Source organism: Podarcis cretensis, assembly GCF_951804945.1.
Source record: "Podarcis cretensis genome assembly, chromosome: 6".
Taxonomy (NCBI): Eukaryota; Metazoa; Chordata; class Lepidosauria; order Squamata; family Lacertidae; genus Podarcis; species Podarcis cretensis.
The window spans coordinates 82,064,381-82,088,216 of NC_137175.1; the positions used below are offsets into that span (position 1 = coordinate 82,064,381).

At 42.9% G+C, this 23,836-nt stretch overlaps 2 protein-coding genes across 8 annotated transcripts in view; one reads left to right on the forward strand and one right to left on the reverse strand.

Moving 5' to 3' along the window:
- FNDC7 (fibronectin type III domain containing 7) overlaps window positions 1–19,039 on the reverse strand; it is a 21,941-nt gene extending 2,902 nt beyond the window's left edge. The window contains exons 1-13 of one of the 6 annotated variants that reach the window (XM_079981293.1): window positions 18,322–18,919; window positions 16,973–17,005; window positions 15,530–15,668; window positions 14,679–14,936; window positions 12,192–12,287; window positions 11,283–11,537; window positions 9,663–9,923; window positions 8,838–9,095; window positions 7,174–7,428; window positions 4,314–4,571; window positions 2,838–3,092; window positions 1,334–1,588; window positions 99–362 (exon numbers count right to left, since the gene is read on the reverse strand). In XM_079981293.1, coding sequence (XP_079837419.1) covers window positions 99–362; window positions 1,334–1,588; window positions 2,838–3,092; window positions 4,314–4,571; window positions 7,174–7,428; window positions 8,838–9,095; window positions 9,663–9,923; window positions 11,283–11,537; window positions 12,192–12,287; window positions 14,679–14,850 — 2,329 coding nt within the window. In that variant the 5' untranslated portion in view covers window positions 14,851–14,936; window positions 15,530–15,668; window positions 16,973–17,005; window positions 18,322–18,919. Of the gene's footprint in view, window positions 1–98; window positions 363–1,333; window positions 1,589–2,837; window positions 3,093–4,313; window positions 4,572–7,173; window positions 7,429–8,837; window positions 9,096–9,662; window positions 9,924–11,282; window positions 11,538–12,191; window positions 12,288–14,678; window positions 14,937–15,529; window positions 15,669–16,972; window positions 17,006–18,321; window positions 18,921–18,958 lie in introns of those variants that run through there. The other 5 variants (XM_079981292.1, XM_079981290.1, XM_079981289.1 and 2 more) reach the window with 5 other exon arrangements.
- A 2,721-nt stretch (window positions 19,040–21,760) lies between these two features.
- Window positions 21,761–23,836, forward strand: part of STXBP3 (syntaxin binding protein 3) — a 28,837-nt gene continuing 26,761 nt past the window's right edge. Inside the window, exon 1 of one of the 2 annotated variants that reach the window (XM_079981423.1) lies at window positions 21,761–21,901. In XM_079981423.1, coding sequence (XP_079837549.1) covers window positions 21,850–21,901 — 52 coding nt within the window. In that variant the 5' untranslated portion in view covers window positions 21,761–21,849. The remainder of the gene's footprint in view (window positions 21,902–23,836) is intronic. The other variant, XM_079981422.1, reaches the window with a different exon arrangement.

A 23,836-nucleotide genomic window follows, 5' to 3' on the forward strand; every position in this document is an offset into this window, starting at 1 on the left:
TTTCAAGGAGTTTCCAGAGTTTTTCTACACTTCCACTATCTTAAGGACCAGCTTCTGTCCCCTTTTGCCATTACTGCCAAAGGCCCACAAGTCATTACCTGAATATATCTTCTTAGGACAAAATGCAGGTTTTGATCCCTCGCTATCAGTTACAGGTGACACCACAACTGTATAGACATCGCCACAGGGTATCTCGGTAATATCACAATAAGTCAGGTCTGTGTTTGGTGTACAGGTGAAATTTCCTTTTGAGCCATAAAGATCTGTACTATAGTTGATTGAACCTTTGGATGTCCGCCAATATATTCGTATGCCATTGTTGCCCAGTCTATATAGCTTAACCCCAGAAGGGCAGCAAGCACCTAAAGGAGGAAAATAACCAAGAATACGGAATTCAGTCTGCTCCTTCCTCTTGGGGGATAGACGAGAAAGTGGTCAGATTTCTTTTTTACCAATTGAAATGGAGAAAATTTTCAGAATGTCCTAATAAAGTACTGTAGGTTCTCTCAAAGTGTAAGCTTTTAGGAGTTGTCTAGGACAGTAAGGGACACAGGTGGCGCTGTGGGTTAAACCACAGAGCCTAGGACTTGCCAATCAGAAGGTCAGCGGTTCGAATCCCCGCAACGGGGTGAGCTCCCGTTACTCAGTCCCTGCTCCTGCCAACCTAGCAGTTCGAAAGCAACTCAATGTGCAAGTAGATAAATAGGTATTGCTCTGGCGGGAAGGTAAACAGCGTTTCCGTGTGCTGCTCTGGTTCGCCAGAAGCAGCTTAGTCATGCTGGCCACATGACCCGGAAGCTGTCTGTGGACAAACGCCGGCTCCCTCGGCCAGTAAAGCGAGATGAGCGCCGCAACCCCAAAGTCTGTCACGACTGGACCTAATGGTCAGGGGTCCCTTTACCTTTACCTTTAGGACAGTAATCTAGGAATGGCTAGGCCCAGAAAACCGCAAGCAGCAGTGGATTCCCAGAAGTGAGCTTTTTCAGCCCTCTGGTTCCCTCTGAAAAGTGTCTCAAGAGTGTCATGGGACCCTTCTGAACAGTGCAGGATGGGATGGGGGTGGTTTGCTGTAGAAATAGGAAACTTGCCCAAAGCAAGGAGAGATGCCTCGCCTTGTTTTGCCCAATGTTGTTTCCTCTGTTCTCCACAGCATTCCAGGAGTCTTAACCCTCTGGAAAGAGGGACACACATAGGAAGGGAGGGCAGCCCCCTTCTGCAAGCTTCCGTCTAACTTCAGGATCCAAACCAATGAGCATAGTTTGAGCATTTAACCTGAGGGTGGAAATGTAGAAATACCATGCTGGTACTTAAAAATACATTTTCACATACTTACTAGAAGAAAATCCTTTGTATATGCAATCTGATGTTAAGCCTGTTTCACTGATCGCTTTGATAGACACACTGTAGTTGGTTCCACATGTAATGCATCCCAAGAGGCAATAGTTTTGGAGTGTGTGACACCTGGCACGTCCTTTGTGCGATTCCAGAATTGCTATGTACGTCTTTGCGCCAGTCCCAATAGACCAGCTGATGTTTGTTACAGACTGTGTCACTTGAGTTACTGTCAGATCCACTGGGCAGCAAGGGGCTTGAAAGAAGAAAATACCTAGTAAGTGATTGTGCGTGTATTTACTCCATGCACAGAACTACATTCTTAGGGGATATTTTGGCACTTTAGTTGAAAATTTAAAATTATTCCCAATTGCTGCCTGCATCACAAGCTTTTAACTGGTCACCATATTTTTTTACTTATTCATTGCAGTTTCTAATAGATATGAAGGACATATATCAGGTAAACAGAGAACAAATCGGGGGTTCTGTGGGGTGTCACGGACAAATAATAGGTTCAGGTATGCTGTTGCAGTACAGTCTGTAACAAAAGAAAGGAGCTTAGCACCATAAATAATTTATGCCTTCCAAATTTCTATAGCAACCACTGATAAGGATATAAAGAAAAAGGTTCCAACAGACAGACTAGGTGCCACCATAAATATACTGAAAATAAATATACTGTGCTGATTTTTTATATTTATTTGTTAAATACTACCCCACCCCCACTTTTTATTTCCTGCATCATATTTTTTTCCTTCAGTCACCCTAGATCAGGAAGAACCAAGAACTACAATTCCCATCATCCATGGCCATTGGCCATTCTGGCTGGGACTGATGGACTCCAACAGCATCTGGAGGTTCCCCATCTCTGCCCCATATGGCCACCTACACGCATCAAGTGGAATAGTTTGCCCTGATAGCAAACAGCATCTGGAGGTTCCCCATCTCTGCCCCATATGGCCACCTACACGCATCAAGTGGAATAGTTTGCCCTGATAGCAGACTGAGACTAATTTTTTTTTAATCTCCATGCAAACTATATGAATTCTTTAAAAATACACAGAAATTTTCATTAAATTTGGAAGTTGTTTAATAATCTAATTATTGATCCATGATACATCTTGGGTGGGATTTAGTGACTAGACCCACTGAAATTAATGTAGTACATGAGCAGAATGGAAGGCAGACTACAGGGGTGCCAAATTATGGCCTCACACAGAGTGCCACTGAAATCTGAAAGACTTAAGTTCACCCCTGGTACCCGGGGAGGTATTTGATCAACTGTTTGTACATACTTTGAATATCTTTTGAAATACTGCAAGTACTATGACTCCCAATCTATCTTTGTGATACATAAGGAGAAGTCAGTGTTAGCCAGCAGATGTTGTATTTGGATATGGGCGACCTTGGTTCAAACTTCAGCTCAGATGATGAGCTGCTGTCCCCTGTTATGAAATGGGAGCGATACCTAAAAGGTAAATAACATCTCAGCAATTGTAACTTACCTGTCTCCAAAGGCACACTGTAACTAGGCAAGCTGTGACCTGCTTCTGTGCTTGCTACAGTGCTGACAGAGAACAGTGACCCACATGGAAGATTATGGATGGTGCATGAATTTCCAGAGCTTGCACAATGCCAAATTCCTGCCTCTCCTTTGGCAGTGACTGTGTACATTGCTTCATCATTATTGGCGTGCCAGTGCACACTAATTACAGAAAGAGCATCCTTTGAGACACTTATTATTTCCGGACTACATGGAGCTGAAAGATTTTAGATGGAGCAAATTCAAACTGCATTCTTATTTATGGATTGTATGTTGCACTAAGACAGCTGTGGATTATTAAGAATCTATGATCTTAAAAAAAACCAGTGTTACAAAGGCTGTCTCCTCTCTGTCCAAGGTTTGCTCCCCTCCCAAAACATTTCACTTAAATTTGCATGTGGGTGTATTTTCAGTCTTTAGAAAACCAACCTTAAAATAAATACATTCTCCATAGCACAATCAGTTGAAAGTCCTAAAAGGTCTTAGGGTACCAAATTAGAGGGGTTAGTAGCGGCTTAACTGCCATAATGCCATAGTGTTTTATGTGCAAACTCAGGGGCACAGGGCAACAAGTTGTTGTACAATGCTGATATATAGAGCAAGGATGGGGAACTGGGGTTTTTCTATAAATTGTTGGACTCCTTCATTCCTGACCATTGGCCATGTTAGCAGAGGTAGGTAGAGACTGGAGCCCAGCTTCATATGAAGGGTCAGTTTCCCATTCTTGGTACAAAGACCTGCCCAAAAACCAAAGGCATTAGATCCATGTTCTGTTTGGTTTGACAGACTAAAGTCAGGTTTTTTTTAAACTCCTTTGAGACACAGTTGTTAGCAGCAGCAACAACAGCAATGAACATTTTTATTTGAAGTTGGCAGTAAATCATACTTAGCATTTAAATTACAAGAATGGCTAGGATTGCAGCTCTAAAAGAATCAGTGACCTAAAGTTTTGCAAATCAAAATGCCTACTGGAAATGTTAATCCCAGAGTCAAAACACACAGCTGGAGTGTACTTAAGATGTCAGAACAGCACAAACAAAACCATCCTGCATATTCAGAGCTAGTGTGTTGGGGGAATGCTATCTCAAAATGTCCCTGACATGTTAGCTTTATATATGCAAAATATTTTAAACGGGAGAGCACTTAAACATTTTATCTCCCAGAAGTGCAGTCTGGGAGTGGTGCAATCCAGCAAAACATACATGAGATTGATGAGTATGCAAAACAAAACAGAGATCAGATTTTGAAACAGCAGTCTGAACTCAGAAATTCCACTAGATATTTCCTTCCACTCAAAACAGTATGACAAATATACTCAGTTCAGTTCCAATAGTTCCAATATATGAGTTACAATGCAGTACTGGTTCACCTTTACAGCTTGTACAGTTACTTTTTAACTTGTAAATTGAAACTTGTAAATTGTAAACTGAAATAGTACCTGTTGCCACGTGTTTAGATGTGCATGATGTATTGCTGCCTCTAATTTCACTGAATGAATAAACAGTTATATTGTACTGGGTGTTACACTGGAGTGCAGAAAGGGTGCAAACTGTCGCAGTATCATTGCATAGCAATTCGTTGGTCCAATCCACAGCTTTGGTTTCATACATTTCAGCACCACGGACAGGAGACCAAACAATCTGAACTGTATCACTGGAAATGAACACTGGGTTAACATCACTGGGGCAGCAAGGTGCTAAAGGGAAAAAAGGGGAAATGCGGCAATATTTATTTTACTATTCATTCAGTTTGCTTACCACCTTTCATTGGCAGATCACAGGGCGGTTCACAACATAGAAATACAAAATGACAACACAAAATATATAATAAAATGAAAACACAAGCAAAACAAACCAATAACACCCCTTCCCACTGACACACAGAAGGCCATAGAATGTTAATCAGCCAAACACCTGAAGAGAAACATTTTCACCTGGTGCCTAAAGATATGTAATGAAGGTACCTGTTAAGTTGTGGGTGAACATATCAGACGACACAGCGATTCTTCAAACAGCTCTTGTTTATTCACAGGCCAGAACTGAACTGAACTGAAGGGTTCAGCCAGCCTGCTTATATAGAGCTCCACTAGAACGCAACAGTAACCATTTTCTGTAACTATCCAATCACTGAACGTCACTTTCGATTCCTTATTTGCATATGTGGACCTGAGTGAAAACTATCTACAGTATCCCCCTGCTGGCCCAGGGTGAGAACTTCAGTACATAACACCGCCAGGCAAGCCTCCTTGGGGAGTGCATTCTACAAACGAGTTGCCACCGCAGGAACAGCCCATTCCTGTGTTGCCGCCCTTTGGATCTCTCATGGAGAGGGCTCATGGAGAAGGTCTGCGTCAGTTCATAGAGAGAGAGGCGGTCCTTGAGGTATTGTAGTCCTGAGCCAATTAAGGCTCTATAGGTAAAAACCAGCACTTTGAATTGGGCCTGGAAACTAAGCGGCAGCCAGTGCAGTTGGGCCAGGATCAGTGCAATATATAGGAATATATTAGAGGTTAACCAAATAGTTCTTGATGCAATGATTGTTATGTGAAGTATCTCAAAACAGACTCTGGGGCCCTGGGGTCTTCATCTCTGTACTATGCTGGTAGTTTAACAGATGGACTGCTGATCCACATTTTGCTGCACTTCAGCACCATCACTGCAGGTGGTGGGGATGCAGCTATTAACCCAGCAGGGCTCATATTATACAACACTAATAGGGTACCACCTTGTCCTATTAAGTTACTGATGGTCTGTATTTTCTGGAATGGATTCAAATACATACCGGTACTTTAAGTTTGCAGACTTAAGTGGATGAAAGCATTCTGTCACCCTAGCAGGACAAATCCACTTCCCCCAAAATGGTCTTTTTGCAGTCTGGAAAGTGTGGGATGAGCTAACAACTAATGGGAAGTGTGAACACACCCCATAAAAAATTAGAACGGAGGCTCACTTAAGACTGGACAAAATCTACCCACCATGTACAGTAAGCTTTGTGCAAGCAATACAAGATGAAAGCTGGATAAACAGGTTGTCTGGAGGAGAGATGAGACTAGCTTGGCTTCTTAGTCTGAGCCATTCATCCTTCGGGAACAGATAGTGAAGCTTTTAGAGCAGGGGTAGTCAACCTTTTTATACCTACCTCTCACTAATGCATATTTTTTGAGGGTAAAATTTCCTTACCGCCCACCAGTGCTCGATGGAAGGAGGATTCAGCTTGTGCTGTAGAACCCCCTACCGCCCACCTAGAACCCTGAAACGTCCACTAGTGGGCAGTAGGGACCAGGTTGACAACCCCTGTCTTAGAGTGCTAATTTTTGCTGGGTCACCTACGTGTCACCAGCCCTAACTGTTATGTAAAGATGAAGCTACTTTGTCTCATCTTGGAATCCCTTATATTCCATTTCATCTTAAAAAACATGTTGTCAGGGACTCAGCGGGAGCGCAGGGAGGAGAGGAGATGGAAAGCGAGGGGGAGCAATCCGAGGGCAGCGTAGGAGAATATGACAGCAGCCCGATAGATTCCATGAGCCTCTCCAGCGAATCGGAAGATTCACAGAAGGGGGCGCCGATGGGCAGGGCAAGGGGCGACCCAAGGGGGACACCCCAGAAGCAAGGGGCCAGCGGGGACTCCCAGAGCAGCAGTTGGAAATCAGGAACAGCTTCCCCACCAGAGCGTAGTGGGGGGGAGGAGTCCCAGGTGTCAGAGCCCACATATGCACCACCAGCGAGAGAAGATGAGTCAGGGTTGACCACGCCTCCATCGGAGAGCGAGTTAACGGTTAAGAGGAAAGTTGCAGGCTGGGCGCGCGCGCCAAGTTCAAAGGTACAGGAGAGCGGCACAGAAGGTAGCCCGGATAGGGAACCAGGTCCTAAAGCCCGCCGGAAGGAGGGGCAAGAATCGTCAGGGTCAGCGTCAGAGGAGTCCAGGAAGGATGAGACCCTAGCGGGCAGGAGGGCCCAGAGGAGAAAGGAACTTAGGAAGAGGTGGAGCAAAGCGAGAGTCTTAAACTGGTGTGGTGGGGGAGGAGACTCAGACGGGACTTCGCCGGTCTAAGGTCGGGACGTAGAGCTGCACGCTGCGGCTTTAAAATGGAGACTGAATCTCAATAAAGACTTTTGTACATAACTACAGCCTAGCGTTGGTCCTCTGTGAGCTGGGACCTGGAGGCAGCTCTGACACATGTGAATACACAAACACACAAGCACGGAGCTATTTCACCACTCAAAGCTCGTTTCTAGCTTTATATAATGCCCATGCAGATATACCAAATATACATGCAAAAATAAACTGGCACTTACCTGTGGTATAGTTAAATATGTCACCTAATGGACTCTGCCCTGCCTTGTTATAGGCAAAGACACTAATAAAATAGGTGAAGCCACAGTCTGATTGGAAGTGACACTGGGTATGTGATGTGTTGCAGTGCACCTCCAAGCCATCATCGCTTTTCACAAAGACCACATAATAATCACCCAGGTGAACATCTGACCATGACACTGCCATGTAGCCTGGCTCATCCTCTTCAATTATTATACTTTCTGGAGCACAAGGCACTGAAAAGTCAAATTTTCAACAAAAATAATTATCATATTCTCATAGTTGAATAGTGCAGCTATTAGAAAACGCCAATAAGACAATTAGGAAATCCCCAACTGGTGCATAACCAATGGATTGGATATAATTTGTAGAACATCTGATCTAATAAGTCCACGTGCTGAAGTTTCAGCTCTTGCTGTGCCCCAGAGCACATATAGCTAATTATAGTGACTGCAAAGATCAATCCATGCTGTGCAATTTGCACAGCAGGTGTCATTATCAGTAGAAGTTTTTGAAGGAAAAGATACCTGCACTTTCCAGGGATATTAGTGATCGCACTTAGGAGCAAAGGCAGCAGCACTAACCCAGAAGCAGAGGCATCTATCACAAGCCTGCCTTTATAATTTGGCATGCATTTTTCAATTTAGGACCATTTCATTAAGCAGCAGCAACATTGCTGAGTATTTTGTGTGTTAGGAGGGAATCATCCACACACACATGCCAAAAATCTGCGCTGAGTACTGAGAAACGGATTAGTGTGCTAAGCCTGTCTCAACACCTGAAAGGTGGAGAAGTATGTGGAGTTTGTACCTTTTATTCCACACCCACCTTTTGAACATTGCTGTGCGGTTTGTTTGCACATATTGATCTTGCAATCACCTTCTGGTACGAAAATGATCAGAAAAGGGAAAGGGTGCAGACAGGCTTGAAGACTCAGACATACATAGAGACTGCAAGATTCAGAAATACACTGAAAGCGTGAACATCTGAGCCATTTCAAAACTGACATGCAAATGAACCCAGCAAAAATGGTTCCTGATTTGCTTCCTGTTTGCAGACTTCAAATAATCTCCTTCACTTCTTAGGATAAAGACAAAGTGTCTGTCTAGCCCTGCGTACTATTTCCAACAGTAGCCAACTAGATGCCTCTCAAAGGCCCAACAGCAGGACATAAAGACAATAGCCCTCCCTCTGTTGTTTGTCCCCAGCATCCGATATTCAATTATATTTACAGCAGGGGACTGGGACAAGATGGCAACATCTGGAGGACCAAAGGTTCCCCTTTCCTGAAACACAGTCACTGAAATAATAAATTGCAATAAGTTATAATGGTGAATGTCTACTGAACAATGCTTTCCCCCTCCACATTTGTTTTTTCTGTTCCTTAGACAAGACAAATGGTGAAAAGTTTCTCAAAATCAATTTCCTCTACTAAACTCATCTTTTTATAAACATCTATTGTGCACCATTTACTTGTCTTTTTCCCCAACGCAATTATTTTCCTTAAAAGAAAGCAGAAACTATTATCTCTTTTCCCTGACACCTATCATCCACTGGCAATTGTATTAAGCTTGTGGTATTCTTCAAAGCATACACTCCTCCATACACCATGAACAGTGCATATGAGCTGCTAAAGATCACCTACCAGTCCTGAAAGTCACAGCCTCTGTAGGTGTGCTGGAACCAGCCTCATTGCTTGCTACAACAGACAGGGAATACTCTACCCCACACTCAAGCGATGGAATAGTGCAGGAACTGGACATTGTACTGCAGTTTACTGTGGAGGTGCCGCTGTGGGCTGCAATGAGGTAACTGGAAGCACCTTCTGCTAGTGTGAACGAAACAGCAGCTCTCAACGCTCCACTGTCAAAAACTACTTGAACATCTCCTGGTGCATGAGGCCCTAAAACAAACAAACAAAAAAATAAATCTCTTGAATAAAAATAAGGCTGAATGGTGTTTCAGACACAAATGGTATATATGTATCTGGATTTCTGGTGCTGATTTTATGTGCATAGTTTTATGCTTGACTTTAATAATGCACAGGGAATATATGTAACCCCTCTTTTATTAGGTCAAATCCGATGAAATCCCCATACTAGCAGAATGCTCATACAGTGGAACTTCATCTCGTTTTTCTCCCCCATGCACTGCCTGCAGCCCTCTCAAATCTGCTCCAGAGGGTTGGGGAAACCACCAGATCAGATATCGGAGGGGTGCAGCGGTGTGCAGCAGGAGGAGAGGCATTCCACTCGTGCAATGACTTCATTGGATAAAACCCACTGTCTCCAATGGCCAGGACAAATTTACGCAGTTACATTTGAAACTAAATAGTCATTTAAACTCTTTTCCCTTTCGTTTTAAGTCCATGAGTAGTGCCATAGGTGTAAACCTTTCTTTACTGATTGTCACATTTATCTGACTCCTCCTTGACAGCAAGTGTTGGCTTGGCTTTCCAGTTTCCTCTTACTTGTTCTTTGGTTGTAGGTGAAGTCATCTCCAGGTATCCCATTAGCATCCCAAGCATGTGCCTTGATAGTATAGAGAGTTCCTGGGTCTAGACTGGAAAATATCAGGGAGTTGTTTGTGGTGTTTTCTTTCAACATGCTCCCCAAACCATCAGATCTCATGATAGACACAAAGAATCCAACAGCCATATATACAGCTCTCCAACTCACAACAATGTTGTCATAACTTTGAGAACTTGCTGTCAGGATTGGTGCAGCGAGCACTGTGAATAAGCAAAAAGATACGTTAGGTTTAGTGGGATTTTGTGCCTGTGCAGATGTGGACAATATATGATTCTATGTTTGCATCATTAGAGATGTTTCCCAGTTGATGATTTGTACTCAGGTATGCATAGCCGAGTACAAAATAAATGCATGGTATACACCTATCAATTGTGAAGCAAGCATACAAATAATCACAGTTCAGTAAACATTCCTTGTAAAATGAATGGCAGGGATGGTCCAATACTTTAATTTCTGCTGCCTCCCCATCAGACAAAAATAGATAATGAGGAGGGTCCATACAGTGTTACCTTGAGTTACGTACTTAATTCGTTCCGGAGGTCCGTTCTTAACCTGAAACTGTTCTTAACCTGAAGCACCACTTTAGCTAATGGGGCCTCCTGCTGCCGCCGCGCCGCCGGAGCACGATTTCTGTTCTCATCCTGAAGCAAAGTTCTTAACCTGAAGCACTATTTCTGGGTTAGGGGAGACTGTAACCTGAAGCGAATATAACCTGAAGCGTATGTAACCTGAAGCGTATGTAACCCGAGGTACCACTGTATAGGGAAAATACATTCAAATGATCTCTTCCAGTGTCATATGGCTATTAATTGAACAACACAGACAATAGAAAAGACTTCTAAAAAGCTCAAAGCGGGATGGGGTGGGGTAGGTGCTTAAGTGTTAAATAATATTCACCAAGTTCCACTGTCTGGAAAGGCCTAGGGAAACAGTAGAACAGTTTCATGCTCCTTAGATGCCAAGATTTTGAAGAGGAAAAAGCAAGGTTGTAGCTGTTGTTTACCTGCATCCACTGGTTTTTACAAACAAAGTTTCAAAGCAACTTCAGAAGATAGAATACAGATAAGATCAATTAAAATGCAGAGAATTTAAATCCAATACAAAATTGTTAAAAACCTCATCCAAAAATACAATAATGAAAAGTCCCAGCCTATCTACTAAAATATGAGAAGCACAGTAGAGGGTCACTTAATTTGCAAAGACCTGTATAATAAATATATATATTAGCCTGGTGCATAAAAACTGACAGTGAAGGTACCAAGTGTGCTTCCTTGGAGAGAGCATTCCAAAAACGGGGGGCCACCACTGTAAAGGCTCTTTCTTGCATGGTAATGATCCTGCGTCAAATGCCAATGAGGGACCTAGAAAGATAAAAAGGAGGTATTCTCCCTGTTGATTCCAAGAAATAGAGAGTTAGTCAAGGTTATTAGTGTAGTCTTCTTTCCAAACCTAAATCAAAAGTCAGATTAAAATGAACGAGGAAGGATGTGAAACAATTCGGTTGCGAATGTATCCTTAATACCTAACATATGCGGTGTCTAAATGAGATGAAAAGATACCTGTCTTTGCTTTCTTTGAAGGTGAAGGCTGGCTTCTTCCTCCAGTGTTTATAGATCGGATTGTGATTTTATACAGTGTAGCAGCCTTCAGCCCAGTCACAGTGCCTGGTGAGTTTGTGACTACTGTTTCAATGAATGATTCTCCATCCTGTGCTGTCAGCAGGTAACTTGAAGCCCCCGCGACAGATGCCCATTCCACTGTGATACTGTTACTCAATTTTGAATAAGCTTGTTCAATAGTCGGAATCTCAGGAGCTTAAAAAAAAACACAAAAGAAGAGGAATAACATGTTGACATGCAAGGGCATGACTTTGCATAGCTGAATGTGACTGTTTATTCCCAAAGTATCAGCTCCGGAAGGACATGGTTTTGATGGCTCTCTTTTCATTTCTCATTATTCTGTTGGTAACACATATTAGTTTAACAGTCTCTAGTGCGAGAACAAGACAAGCAATGTGTGCCTTAAAAATTGTATTCCTCTTTGTCCTGGTGAGCATAGGAAAAGCACTTGAGCGGTATAGAATAAAACATTGCTAGGACCTGCGGGCAGGCACACATCATTTAGCCAGAGGTTTTGGCACTCTGCAACTTATGGCACAGAGCCATTGTACAGGTATGACTGCACTGGCCACTGGCACAGCAGCATCTGGTACATCGCTGGATGATTTATTCATTTGGATTGGACAAAGTCATTGGGCAGTTCCAGGGATGAAGATGGGAGTCACATATGTACTGCACTCCAATGGAATATGCTTTAGCCCCTTTGGAGCCCAGAAGGCTGGGAAATGTACAGATCTATAGTTAAAACAGATTACACCCATCAGTAGTTTTCAAACTGGGTTCTGGGAAATTATTGGAAGCCACTCAGGAGGTCCCCAGTGACAACCTCAGTAGGAAAGACAAGCTTACCTGAGGACAGCTTGCTGACCAGGAATGACCTCTGCAATGTGGAGCCACAGTGAAGTGTTGGTTGTGTTCTAGAAGAAGGACACAGTAGAATGCATGCTTTGCATGCAGAACGTCGCAGGCCCAGTCAAAAAAAATCAGGCAGCAGATAGTGGGAAAGATCTCTGCAAGAGCCTCTGGAGAGCTACTGTCAGTCAAAGTATTATGGGATACATGGACAAATAGTCTGATCTGGGCCTGGGTAATTTGCTTGTGTCCCTGTAAGAACAGTGCTTCATGCAGTAACATTGGAAGTGGGACCTTTTACACAATGTAGAACTAAACCTATCCAAGTGTAAGAGTGAAATAAATTACTGAAGTATCCCCACTTTTAATTCAGATAAAAATTATTCAATATAAGCAGTCTAGAAGTACTGCAGTAGAGCTTTAAAAACAAAACAGGAGGAGTAAGAGCCTATAACATGGCTGTAAGTGACTTATACTCTGTTTAACTAAATTAAGAAATAACATTAAATAAAATTAAATTAAAAGGCATCTAAAATGTAAGCTTGTGTTTTGAAACACAGCCAGCAATTTCATAACAAATAAAAATAGGGTTTCAGAGAGTTTGGCAATATTACAGGAGCTGTTCTTCTGCAAGCACAACAAGCTCTTAATGAACAATATTTCCATTGTATTAAGCCAAGACATTCTTTCATTCAGTGCTATTCAGCCAGCTGGTCAGATATGTCCTCCTTTCCCACCATGTGTAAGTATGCAAAGCATTCTTTAAAAAAAATTAATAAAGAAGCATTGCTATCCATTTCTCAGATGTTGGCACAGTGATCAGAACTGTATCAGGCCTGATGCCACCACATGAAAGCAGTGGAGCCATCATGGAATCCAATGGATTCCTGACTGCCTCAGTCGCTCCCTCTCTCCAACCCATTTTGGGACCTTCCACTGTGGCACTTCCACTAGTCCATTCAATGGGCAGAAAAGGGTGCTCTGTACCAGTGGAATGGCGCCAGCCTCACTCTGTAGGCAGAGACTTGCAGGACTAGGCAGAGCAACGCCTCTGCGCAATCCAAACTCCCTCCCCCAGCCTGGTGCAAAAGGGATTTGTAATCGAATGCCCACATCTGGCAAAGTTTCACAGTGCCATTGGTGCAGTCCTGCTCATAGTTAGGCTGCTTATGTCTCACTGACTTTGATAGGATTTTTAGCATGGTCCTATGCATGCATACCTAGAAGTACATCCCATAGAGTTCCATGGTTGTTATACAGTGGTACCTCTGCTTACGTATTTAATTCGTTCCAGAGGTCCATTCTTAACCTGAAACTGTTCTTAACCTGAAGCACCACTTTAGCTAATGGGGCCTCCCGCTGCTGCTGCTGCGCCACCACCGCGCAATTTCTGTTCTCATCCTAAAGCAAAGTTCTTAACCCGAGGTACTATTTCTGGGTTAGCGGAGTCTGTAACCTGAAGCATATGTAACCTGAAACGTATGTAACCCGAGGTACCACTGTATACGATTTCAGCCTTATGCAGCTTGACTATATTCAGAAAAGCAGCATTTTTATTTTTATTTTTCTGTTAAAGATTCAGTAGAATATAATAAGACTGAAAAAGCTTGGTAGCTTTTATTGGGGCTATAGAAGAATATGTAAATCAACTCTGTTTATTAAAACCAGGAGTGGGAAACATTTTTCAGCTGGGAAGACCACTTTATTTTGTGAGCAGCTTTACAAGGCGCACCTGTTAGGAGCAGGCAGGTGCAGAAGCAAAAGTGGGGAGAGTAATGGGCATGACTCACCTTTGTACAGTAGGCTACATTTGAGGCATGCAAAAGCCAGAGGTTCACACGCGCACACACACACAAAAAACCCTCTTTCCTGGCCAGCAAGAAGGCGGTAGAACAGGGATGGCAAAGGATGGCCATCCTGATACATTCTGGCACCTGAGGTGAACCACAAAATTGTGAGGCCCCCATGCCAGGGAAGGAAGGGTAAGTGAAGATCTACGTCAGGAACAAAGGGGAAATATCTTCATCAGGACCAAGTGGGTGAGTAAGTTCTACATTAAAAGGTAAAAGGTAAAGGTAAAGGTCCCCTGGATTTAACCATCCAGTCAAAGGTGACTATGGGGTTGCAGCACTCATCTCGCTTGCAGGCCAAGGGAGCCAGCATTTATCCACAGACAGCTTTCTGGGGCATGTGGCTAGCATGACTAAACCACTTCTGGCATAACGGAACACTGTGACAGAAACCAGAGCACACGGAAATGCTGTTTACCTTCCCGCCACAGCGGTACCTATTTATCCACTTGCACTATTGTGGTTTCGAACTGCTAGGTTGGCAGGAGCTAGTCATGCTCCTGCCAACCTAGGAGTGGTCTAGTCATGGTGTGGCCTCAGGACAGGTTGTGGCCTATGGAGAGGCCAAAAGCCAGATAGAGAGGCCCCTACGCCTGAGGCTCCCCAACTCTGTTTTAAACCATCTCATACTAACCCGTTAACTGCATAGTCTGAGCCTCAGCCAGTATAACTCCATTCTTGTCTATGGCGTCCACTTTCACGGTGTGGATTGTGTTGGGAGCTAGAGATGCAAGAGCACCTACAAGTGTGACGTCACTGAAACGGGCTGACGAGGAGTGTCCCACTGTGTTCAGAGGGGTTGCCATGGCTCTATATGAAAAGGCTCCGGGGAATTTGGGCCACTGGAGATAAACACTTCTTGACGTCACATCGTAAACGGATACAGTGAAACCTGCAAAAGTATACACATGAACAGTCAGTCTCCTTACCCTGCAACGCAATAGTCACTGAGAGTTGTCCGATTAAAATCATACTCAAGAGTAGTCTCACTGAATCAAAGGGCTTTTAAACCACTGATTTCAGTGATCTGCTCTGTGATTTAGTTGGCTATCATTCATAGGCTACAATCTAGAAAGGTGGGGGAAATATCAACACCAGCAGTAAGTTTATTAGTCATTCCCTACACCCATGGAATTTTGGGAGCCTATAATTTTGTAAGGAAGTTAGGTATTTCTAACACAACTACAAGTTTCCTGGATTTTTTTTTTTTTTTTAGGAAAGCTCTGGAAGTTAAACTGGTATAAAACTAAAAGGCATTTGTTGTGTAGTTATTCCTGTTAATTCATGGGTTTGTAATTACTAGCTTCACATGCAAATTTTTATTGTTTTGGAACCTAATGCAACCTACACACTTTAAGTCCAATCCAAATAACTTTATTGTACTAGCCATTGGCCGTGACAAATCTGAATCAAAAATGAGTACAAGCAAAAGGGTTGCCATGCCACAAATAATGATCTCTGTTTAGATCTCTGCATCTCCCTTACAGTTCACTGCTATATTGTCCAGGGTCTTCTTTCTGATCTTTTTGGCTCCCAAAGCAAAAAGGGCGACTTTATGAGTCACTCAAGTGTTTACATCACTAAGAAGCCATAGGATCTTTTCTGCTGGGGAGAGACATCTTTCCTGTATGGACGGTAAGGTGAAAAATCATCTCCTGGGTCCAATGTATAGTGGGCAATATAGTAAATAGTGCAAGATGTCTTCCACCTGCAGTTGCCCACATATACAGAGTCCGCCTTCCTATGGTATCCTGTTATATCATCCGTCTAGGTCAGCAGAGGGTATAGCTTGAAAATGCAGCTCAGTAAAAGCGAATCTAAGTGAGGCTGGCTGGAGATTCGACAAGTAACTGACTCTAAAATGGACTGTTATTAGAAGGGGGAACAAACGAGAGCATTTGGAGGATTTGATTGCTTGCAGATCACGTCGTGATTCTGTCCAGTGGCACCAATCCCTTAATTGGCATTTGTTCATGGATATAATCTATAGCTTATGGAAATAATAAGAGTTCCAGTAACGTTGGGTGTTAGATTTCCACCATTGGCTGTTTTCCAATTCCTCATTGCACAGGGCTGGCAAGCACTCGCAAGGCATGGAGGACAGTCTTTACAAGTCATTAAATATGGTGCAATCAGTTATTGCAGTTAACGTTGGCCATCCAGCTTCCGTGCTTAAGAGTGAGGCTGCTGTTCCCTTGGGTAAGGAAAACAGTCTCTTGGGAAATTGGTTTTGCACCATTTCTAGCCCTTTAATAGCACTCCCACCCTCGCCCCTTGTCTTTAGGATTATGGCCACTGTTTTACTAACCATGATCCTAACCATGCGATTTATACCTATTGACGACTTACACTAGGTAGTTATGCTAATAAATTTATACAAGGAACAATATTTATTAAACTGTAAGAGCATAATCCAAACCCCCACTTTCATGACTGGGCAGGAGAACAAGGTTTAGGATGGTGTGCAGGTATATTTCTGTCAAATACCACTGGTGGGGGGGACTCCACTCCAAACTTTGCCCAGCCATCTTCATCCAGGTAGTTCTACTAGTAGCAGAATATGGGGAGACCCAAAATGGGATGTTTTGGGGGTGGGGGTATTAGTGGCTTCAAATCTGCCAGGTTCAAAAACCTGCTGGATTTTAAAAGTTGTGTAAACCCAAGTGGCCAGATTCTTAAATCCTTCTGCCCCACTGTCTGTCCTAGCCCACAGTGCTTCAGATGCAATAATGGAGCCACACAACTTTGCTTCTTTCTGCATTTGGATTACTATGCCTGACTGCTATCCAATACCTTGGAGCAAGCCCTACTGAACTCAGTGGGACTTCCTTACTGTTGCATTGTGTTGCACAATAAGATGTCTACCAAACATGGGCTTTAATTTTCTCCTGGGGCCCACTAAAAAGAATAATGGCAAGAGAAAAATACCTGTCAGATTTTACCTGTGTTCGCTGAAGGAATCTGAAAAAGATGGTAGAAAATTAGTAACACAGAAAACTCTTTTCAGATTTCCCTGCCCCCCTTAACAGCAGATTTCTAAGCAGTTTACTGGTAAGTAAGTCCTAGTATGTTCAATGGGGTTTACTACCTAGAGTTTAGGATTGCAGCATTACAGTCCATTATTTTCTTGAGCAAAACAAGTACAAAGAATAATCACAATAATATATTATTTTATTCTGGCTTGTTAAATCCACGCCTTCTACAAAGCTATTGATGAGATTTGACACTGGTGTGCAGATCACATTATGAATTCAACTTTCTCTCCTGAATCTGCCTATTGATCCAGAAAGGGAAAGTTTCCAGTTGTGGACAGACAGGCATTCTAATCTCAAACACATTAGCTGGATGTATATCCCATTGTTTTCAATTAAAGTTTCATCCCCATAATCTATCAAATCTGACAGGAGAAAACCTCATGCACAAGAAAACTTCCATCTCATATTGCTGATGTAGCTGCCCATCTAAATGCAGATTCCCATCTCTAGCAAGAAGATGTGTATTTTGATGTGAAAAGGAATGCAATGTGCACTGGAGGCCACTGGTTCTAAGGTGCACTAGCTGAAAACCTGAGAGTCAGGATTCAGTGGAGCAAACTACCTGATCAAATTTACTTCTGACAAGCTGAATGGAAAGCCACAAGAGAAAACCTACTAGGAAGTATGGGAAGGGCCATGGCTCAATGCTTTGCATGCAGAAGCTCCCAGTTTCAACTCCTGGCATTTGAAGGTAGGGCTGTGAACATCCCAGGTGAGAGCCACTTAGCATAGATAATATAGATAATATAGACCAACTGTCTTACTCAGCTTCCTAAATAAATAGCCATCAAATAAATGTACTAAGGTCTCACAACTCTGCTTTCCATCCAGGGTTCTAACAGCAAGAAGAGATTTCAGAGTTACAAATTAATCATTATTACCAGCATCACAGATTAAACAAACTTTTAGCCAATTGCAATATACCTTTCAAACTGTTCGTGGATTGAAACTACCTGAGTTTTGAAATGGCAATAAAGATGCGTTTTCCTGTTGCATGGTCTTACAAGAGGTTTGAACCAAATAATACATAGAAAATAAATAATTAAGTAATTTATTGGCAAGATATTACAATTAACATGTTTTGACTCAAGCTGCACATAGCCAGAGCAAAACCATTCAAAAACAGGAGTATTTTTTTTTTTAATATTGAGAATAAATTTAAATTTATTAATTCAATAGGCAGCAAGTTATTTCTGAAAATAATTTCTGAAAATGCTTAAGAGATAAACTGTTTGGACTTACCATTTTAATGTTGATGAAAATTAATCCAGAAAATATAAAATGTTTACATCTTCTGCCAATCATTCTTCAAGCTGGACTTCTAATTCCCAGTTCACTTACAGATATAATGAGATTACCAGCCAGAAGTTAACAAAAGAATAAGCTTCCCACCCAAAATAATCAGTAAGTCTTGGAGGCAGTGAAAGCATTCCAAGTTTGTAGCTCCTCCTCTAGCTACAGCTAGCCTATAAAAGCTGGATTATTGATTGACTCCAGTTAAGCATTCTTGCCTATTTTGTTTAATCAAATACAATTATTTATGACAGTTAGCTGAATAGTGAGGCAAATGCTACGCTCCACTGCTTCTGTCTGCGACACATAATTTTATTGACTGATAAAAGAATTGATCCAAGTTCTTAACCAGAAGTGGCTTCAGTTCCTTAGCCTGCAATCCTCTACATGTTCCCCTTGCAGTCCAAATGAATTCAATAGGGCGTACTTTTGAATAGATATGCATAGATTTGTACTATAATACTGTTACACCTCCCAATTTCCCACTTGAATGTACAGTATGCTTAACTCTCATTCCCTCTTTCGATGGGAAATATTTATGGTCTCCTAAGTAGCCGATTTCACATATAAAAAGACATGCGCTTACTGGCTGGCACAGCATAACAATGCAGTAAACCAGGGGTCAGCAAACTTTTTCAGCAGGTGGCCAGTCCACTGTCCCTCAGACCCAGAGATGCATTTTAAATAAAAGCACACATTCTACTCATGTAAAAACACGCTGATTCCCGGACCGTCCGCAGACCGGATTTAGAAGGCGATTGGGCAGGATCCAGCCCCCGGGCCTTAGTTTGCCTACCCATGCAGTAAACAGTTTTACTGGAGAAGGAGCAAGGATGTGAACACACAATCAAATGTCAAGCAATATACCTCCCTGTCCCTTTCCTTGTCACAAAATGTCACAGTCTTGTTACTCCCTCCCCCTAAGTGTGTGACATACTTTCTGAATGAACCCTTTTGTTCAATAGCCACGAGAAATCTGGCAAACAGTAGAAGTGCCATTTCAGATTTCAGCAGAGGGCAATTTTAGTATGGGCTAGAAGATTCTTACAATGTCTCCCTTGCTACCCTGGGAGCCTTTATAAAATACCTGCTCTGCTCCAGAGGAAGAACTGAGGGGGGAGAGACTGCAGGCAATGGCTGCAGGCAGGCCCACCTGTCTTGCCCCACCCTCCAGCCCTGGGAGCCTTTCCCAGACCATGACTTTGAAAACAGCAGAAACAGCTGGGAAGAGAGGAGTTCGGGGATAGTTCTTAAAAATAATTTTACAAGTTGTGTGTCCATGTTTCTCCATTTGATCCTTCGACATGGTTTTGTATGTTTTGTGGTATTTTATGCATTGTGATTTGCTGTTATTTTTTACTGATTACAGATTAGTGATTCTTTATTGTAACTGATAAGTGTACACTGCTTAGTTATTATTTGCTGATGTTTAATTTTACTGTTTACTATTGGATTCTAATGGATTATTGAATATTGCTTTATTTGATATAAGGTTTTGTGACTTTTTATATAGGATCTGATTGTTACTATTAATGTTTGATGTTTTATTATTATTATTGTGTGTGTTGGAAGTTGCCCAGAGTGGCTGGGCCCAGTCAGATGGGTGGGGTATAAATATATTATTATTATTATTATTATTATTACACTTTGAAATGACTTTGGGGACTGGAGCACAGATAGAAGAAACACCATGGTGTATCTGCATCAGCACAACTGGATAACCTTCATCGCTCCAGCTGCACCAAACATGTCTCTGCAATATCAGTCTCTACAGCCACAGCAGGTACTGTAACCTTCAAACAATTTGACTTCACCCACAAATGCCTCTCAAGACAGACAGATGTCAACCAACCAACCAATGAACCTGGAAAGCAGAATATAAATGTTTAAAACCAACCAACCAATCAAGTTCTGCTCCTGGATCTACTAAAAATTTACCTGCGAAAAATGAGAATGTTTTAAGAATGCTGTGCTTACTTTTTAATATCTGGAACAGAGACTGTCAACCTTTTTGGGGCCGTAAGCTGGTTAGGAATTCTGAAAGAGCACCATGGGCACTAACTGCTCAGGTTGCTTCTCTTCCAAGTCCCCTGGGCTTTGTCCTGTCCCAGGTTAGAAAAAAAAGATCATGTCAAGGCTTAGGAACAAATTTTATGTACTGAAAATGGGGGGGGGGGGACACAAATAAATGCCCATTGATCTTAGCGTCAAGAGAAGTAAAACATAAAATGCATTTGACAAGGGAAGACAGACCCTCTCCAAGGCTGGATCTATACTGATTTTTTAAAAAAGTTATAGAAAACACTGTAAAAGCTCTGAATGCAAAATCCCATTGGCAACAGATCACTGCTCTACCGCACCCTCTGGTGTCACATTTTTATAACACAGTTATAACATTATAATTGACGAGTGTAGCTGAATCCCCTGGACAGTCCTGGATTTACAGAAGCCATCCTGGTTTCTGATTTGATCCCAGAATGTTCTGCTTTTCCTTAGGGCATCCCTATTTTCATCAATGTCGGAAGGCATGGGAAGCACCTTTGCACTTACATATGTTTACATAAAATTGAAGGGTTGGAGGGTCATGTATCACCTCCTGCCTAGGAATACGGCTCTATAAGGGGTTTTGCATGCTTGGGAAAAGGTGTGATCTTTTCCCGTTTATAATAAACACTATTGATCCAAAGTGCTTGTGTCGACTTTCCCGCCCTAGATTACAAACTGGGAGTGTGGCCTTCCATGGGTCACAGTTGAAACTACACCTTTCTCTCCTTCCTACCCCATAGCATCAAACGAAAACGATTCTTGCAGCACCCGTGACATTTATTACAGCGCAAGATGCTTATTTTTTTTTTTTTTGTTTTTATTATCGAATTTTGCTTTTTAATAGGCTAGAGTCCATCAGGTGCAAGATGTAGCTGATTCCTATATCTATATCTATATCTATATACACATACATATACATATATATATATACACACATATATATTTATTTTAAGGTGCCAGACTAACAGGGGGTGGACAGAACCTTTGGAAACAGGAACAAACACAACTACCTTTTTAGACTATAACGGAGCCAGATCCTTCTCTTGAGAATTCTTTCTACTCCTTTTAGAAAGAAAACCATTTTCCACACAGGGGAAGGAGGGGGGGGCACGGCGCAGAGTCAGGCGCGCGCCTTAAGATCCCTCTGAAGCCAATGGGAGCCGGGCGCGCCTTAAGCTCTGCAGAGGAGGATCGCGGCGCGAGGACGGACCCGCCCCTTCCCCGCGCTCGCCCGCCCGCTTCTGCTGGGAGCACGTACGCCCAGCGCGCATGCTCAGCGGAAAGGCGGCGGCGGCGGCGGACCTGCAAGGCTAGGGGCGTGGCCTTGCTGAAGAGGGCGGGGCGCCGCGCCGAAGGACAGCGGCGCTCGCCTTCTCCCTCAGAGTGCGGCATTTCCCCCCGTCGCGTCGCGGGGGCAGGGGAAGAAGCAAGATGGCGCCGGCTGCGAGCGGAGACCGGGGGCTGAAGAGCCTGGTGTGGCAAAGTGAGTGCCGGGTGCTGTCGCCACATCTCTCTCTCTCACGCCCCGCGCTTCTTTTTCTCCCGCCGGGGTAGGGCATAAAGGCAGAGCCAGTCCGCTCCCCTCTTGCCCGGCAGCGGTTGTGAGGGAGGCCTCCTCCGCCGCCGCCTGCCCTCTCTCTCTCTATCTCTGCCCCGCTGTCACGGGAAAACGGAGGGGAGGCTGGAGGGTGGCGGGCGGCGTTGGTCGGCTTGTGTGTGTGGAGGTCAGCCAGGCAACCCCCGATCCTGACCTGTGCCCGTAACGGCATCCTGACGTGCAAGAAAAATGAGGTGAAGCAGTTCTTTCCCACTCTTTATCTGCACGCCTGGAAATGCTTCACTTGCTACGTTTCTGTATACCGGGCGGCATTTTAACGAGCGGAGAAAGACGCCTTTCCTCTCGCACGCGAGCAGGTGTCGCCCTACGGTGGATTTTCATTTCGTTGGGTTGCATGTAAGGATTTCCAACCCCCTTCCCTACATGGATTTTCATTTTGTTGGGCATGCAAGGATTTCTAGCCCCCTTCCTTACATGGATTTTCATTTCGTTGGGCATGAAAGGATTTCTAGTCCTGTCTGTCTGTCTATATATGTGTTTTAAAGAAATGAACCATGAGGAGTAAGTTAGGTGGCAAAATAGCCCAAGGTTATTGTGGCTTGAATGTATGCTTTTATCCTGCGCCCCAGTTTAAAGTCCAGCCGTCCATAATTCCCCCCCCCCCCACTTGCAGAAGGATGAGGAGAGGGTGGGGCTGGGAAGGTACATTGTTGGGGCCACATTTCTAGTCCTGGTCAGTAACACCTGGGAGGCAGAATGGATTGAGTGTTGGGTTTTGGATCTGTGCATACTGGATATAATTTACTCGCCATAATTTGCCTCCCATCATGGTTGAGAATAAAAATAGGATTCCCTTTTAAGAGATCTTCAGATTTAAGGAAATGTTTAAAATTAAAATGGAATCGGGGCTGTTGAAGGGCTGAGTGATGCGATATGAAGACTATAAAGCATTTTTGTTGTTCGGGGTGCTGTACGAGTGGTGAAAATCCCTTCAAGCACTGTTTTGTAGGATGCAGTTGTCAATCCTAGAATGGGTGAAGAAAAAGAGGTGGTATAATTTGCAACCAGAAAGACAGACCATTGATTTCAATATACTGTATATAGTTTCTTAGCTTTGGACAATATGGGGCTCAAATATATCATTTTTTTGAAACTTGGTTGTTTTTCCTTTCAAGAAAAAGCAAGCACAATGGCAGTTTGTGTTATGACTTACCTTTGCACCTTTCAACTCATAACGGCCTCAAGATTATTGTAACCATTGTTTTCTGTTTACACATTTGTTTCCTAATTTTACTTCCGTTGTGATTTAATATTCCTCTTTCTGTCTCTGCATGTGTTTAAAAATAAATGGAGCAGATGTTTGGGGGCATAAGGGTCTGGATATTTATTGTGATCCACCATCAAAAGCTTTTCAGTGACCAAATACATCATTATTTTGTTACATTAGAATACAGAGTTCTCTGAAACAGAATGATTGTGGTTATTTGAAGGGTGCATTCATCTTTGACTAGGGACCTTGAAAAATGTAGATCTTGTATAATAAGTGATATGAAAATGGCAGTTGTTACTGGTAGTGTAACATAAACTGATTGTGAACATGAAGCCACTGTACTTCACACAGTGTTTTTAAAGAGTTTTATTTAAACAGTGGACAGTGTTCTCGAAGCTACAAACATGAGTCTGACCAAACTGCGGGAGGCAGTGGAAGACAGGAGTGCCTGGCGTGCTCTGGTTCATGGGGTCACGAAGAGTCGGACACAACTAAACGACTAAACAACAACATTTAAATGTTCTATGATTGATTACAGACTGTGTAGCTGAAAAAGTAATAAAAATAATTTAAAAATGCTTCACGCATTG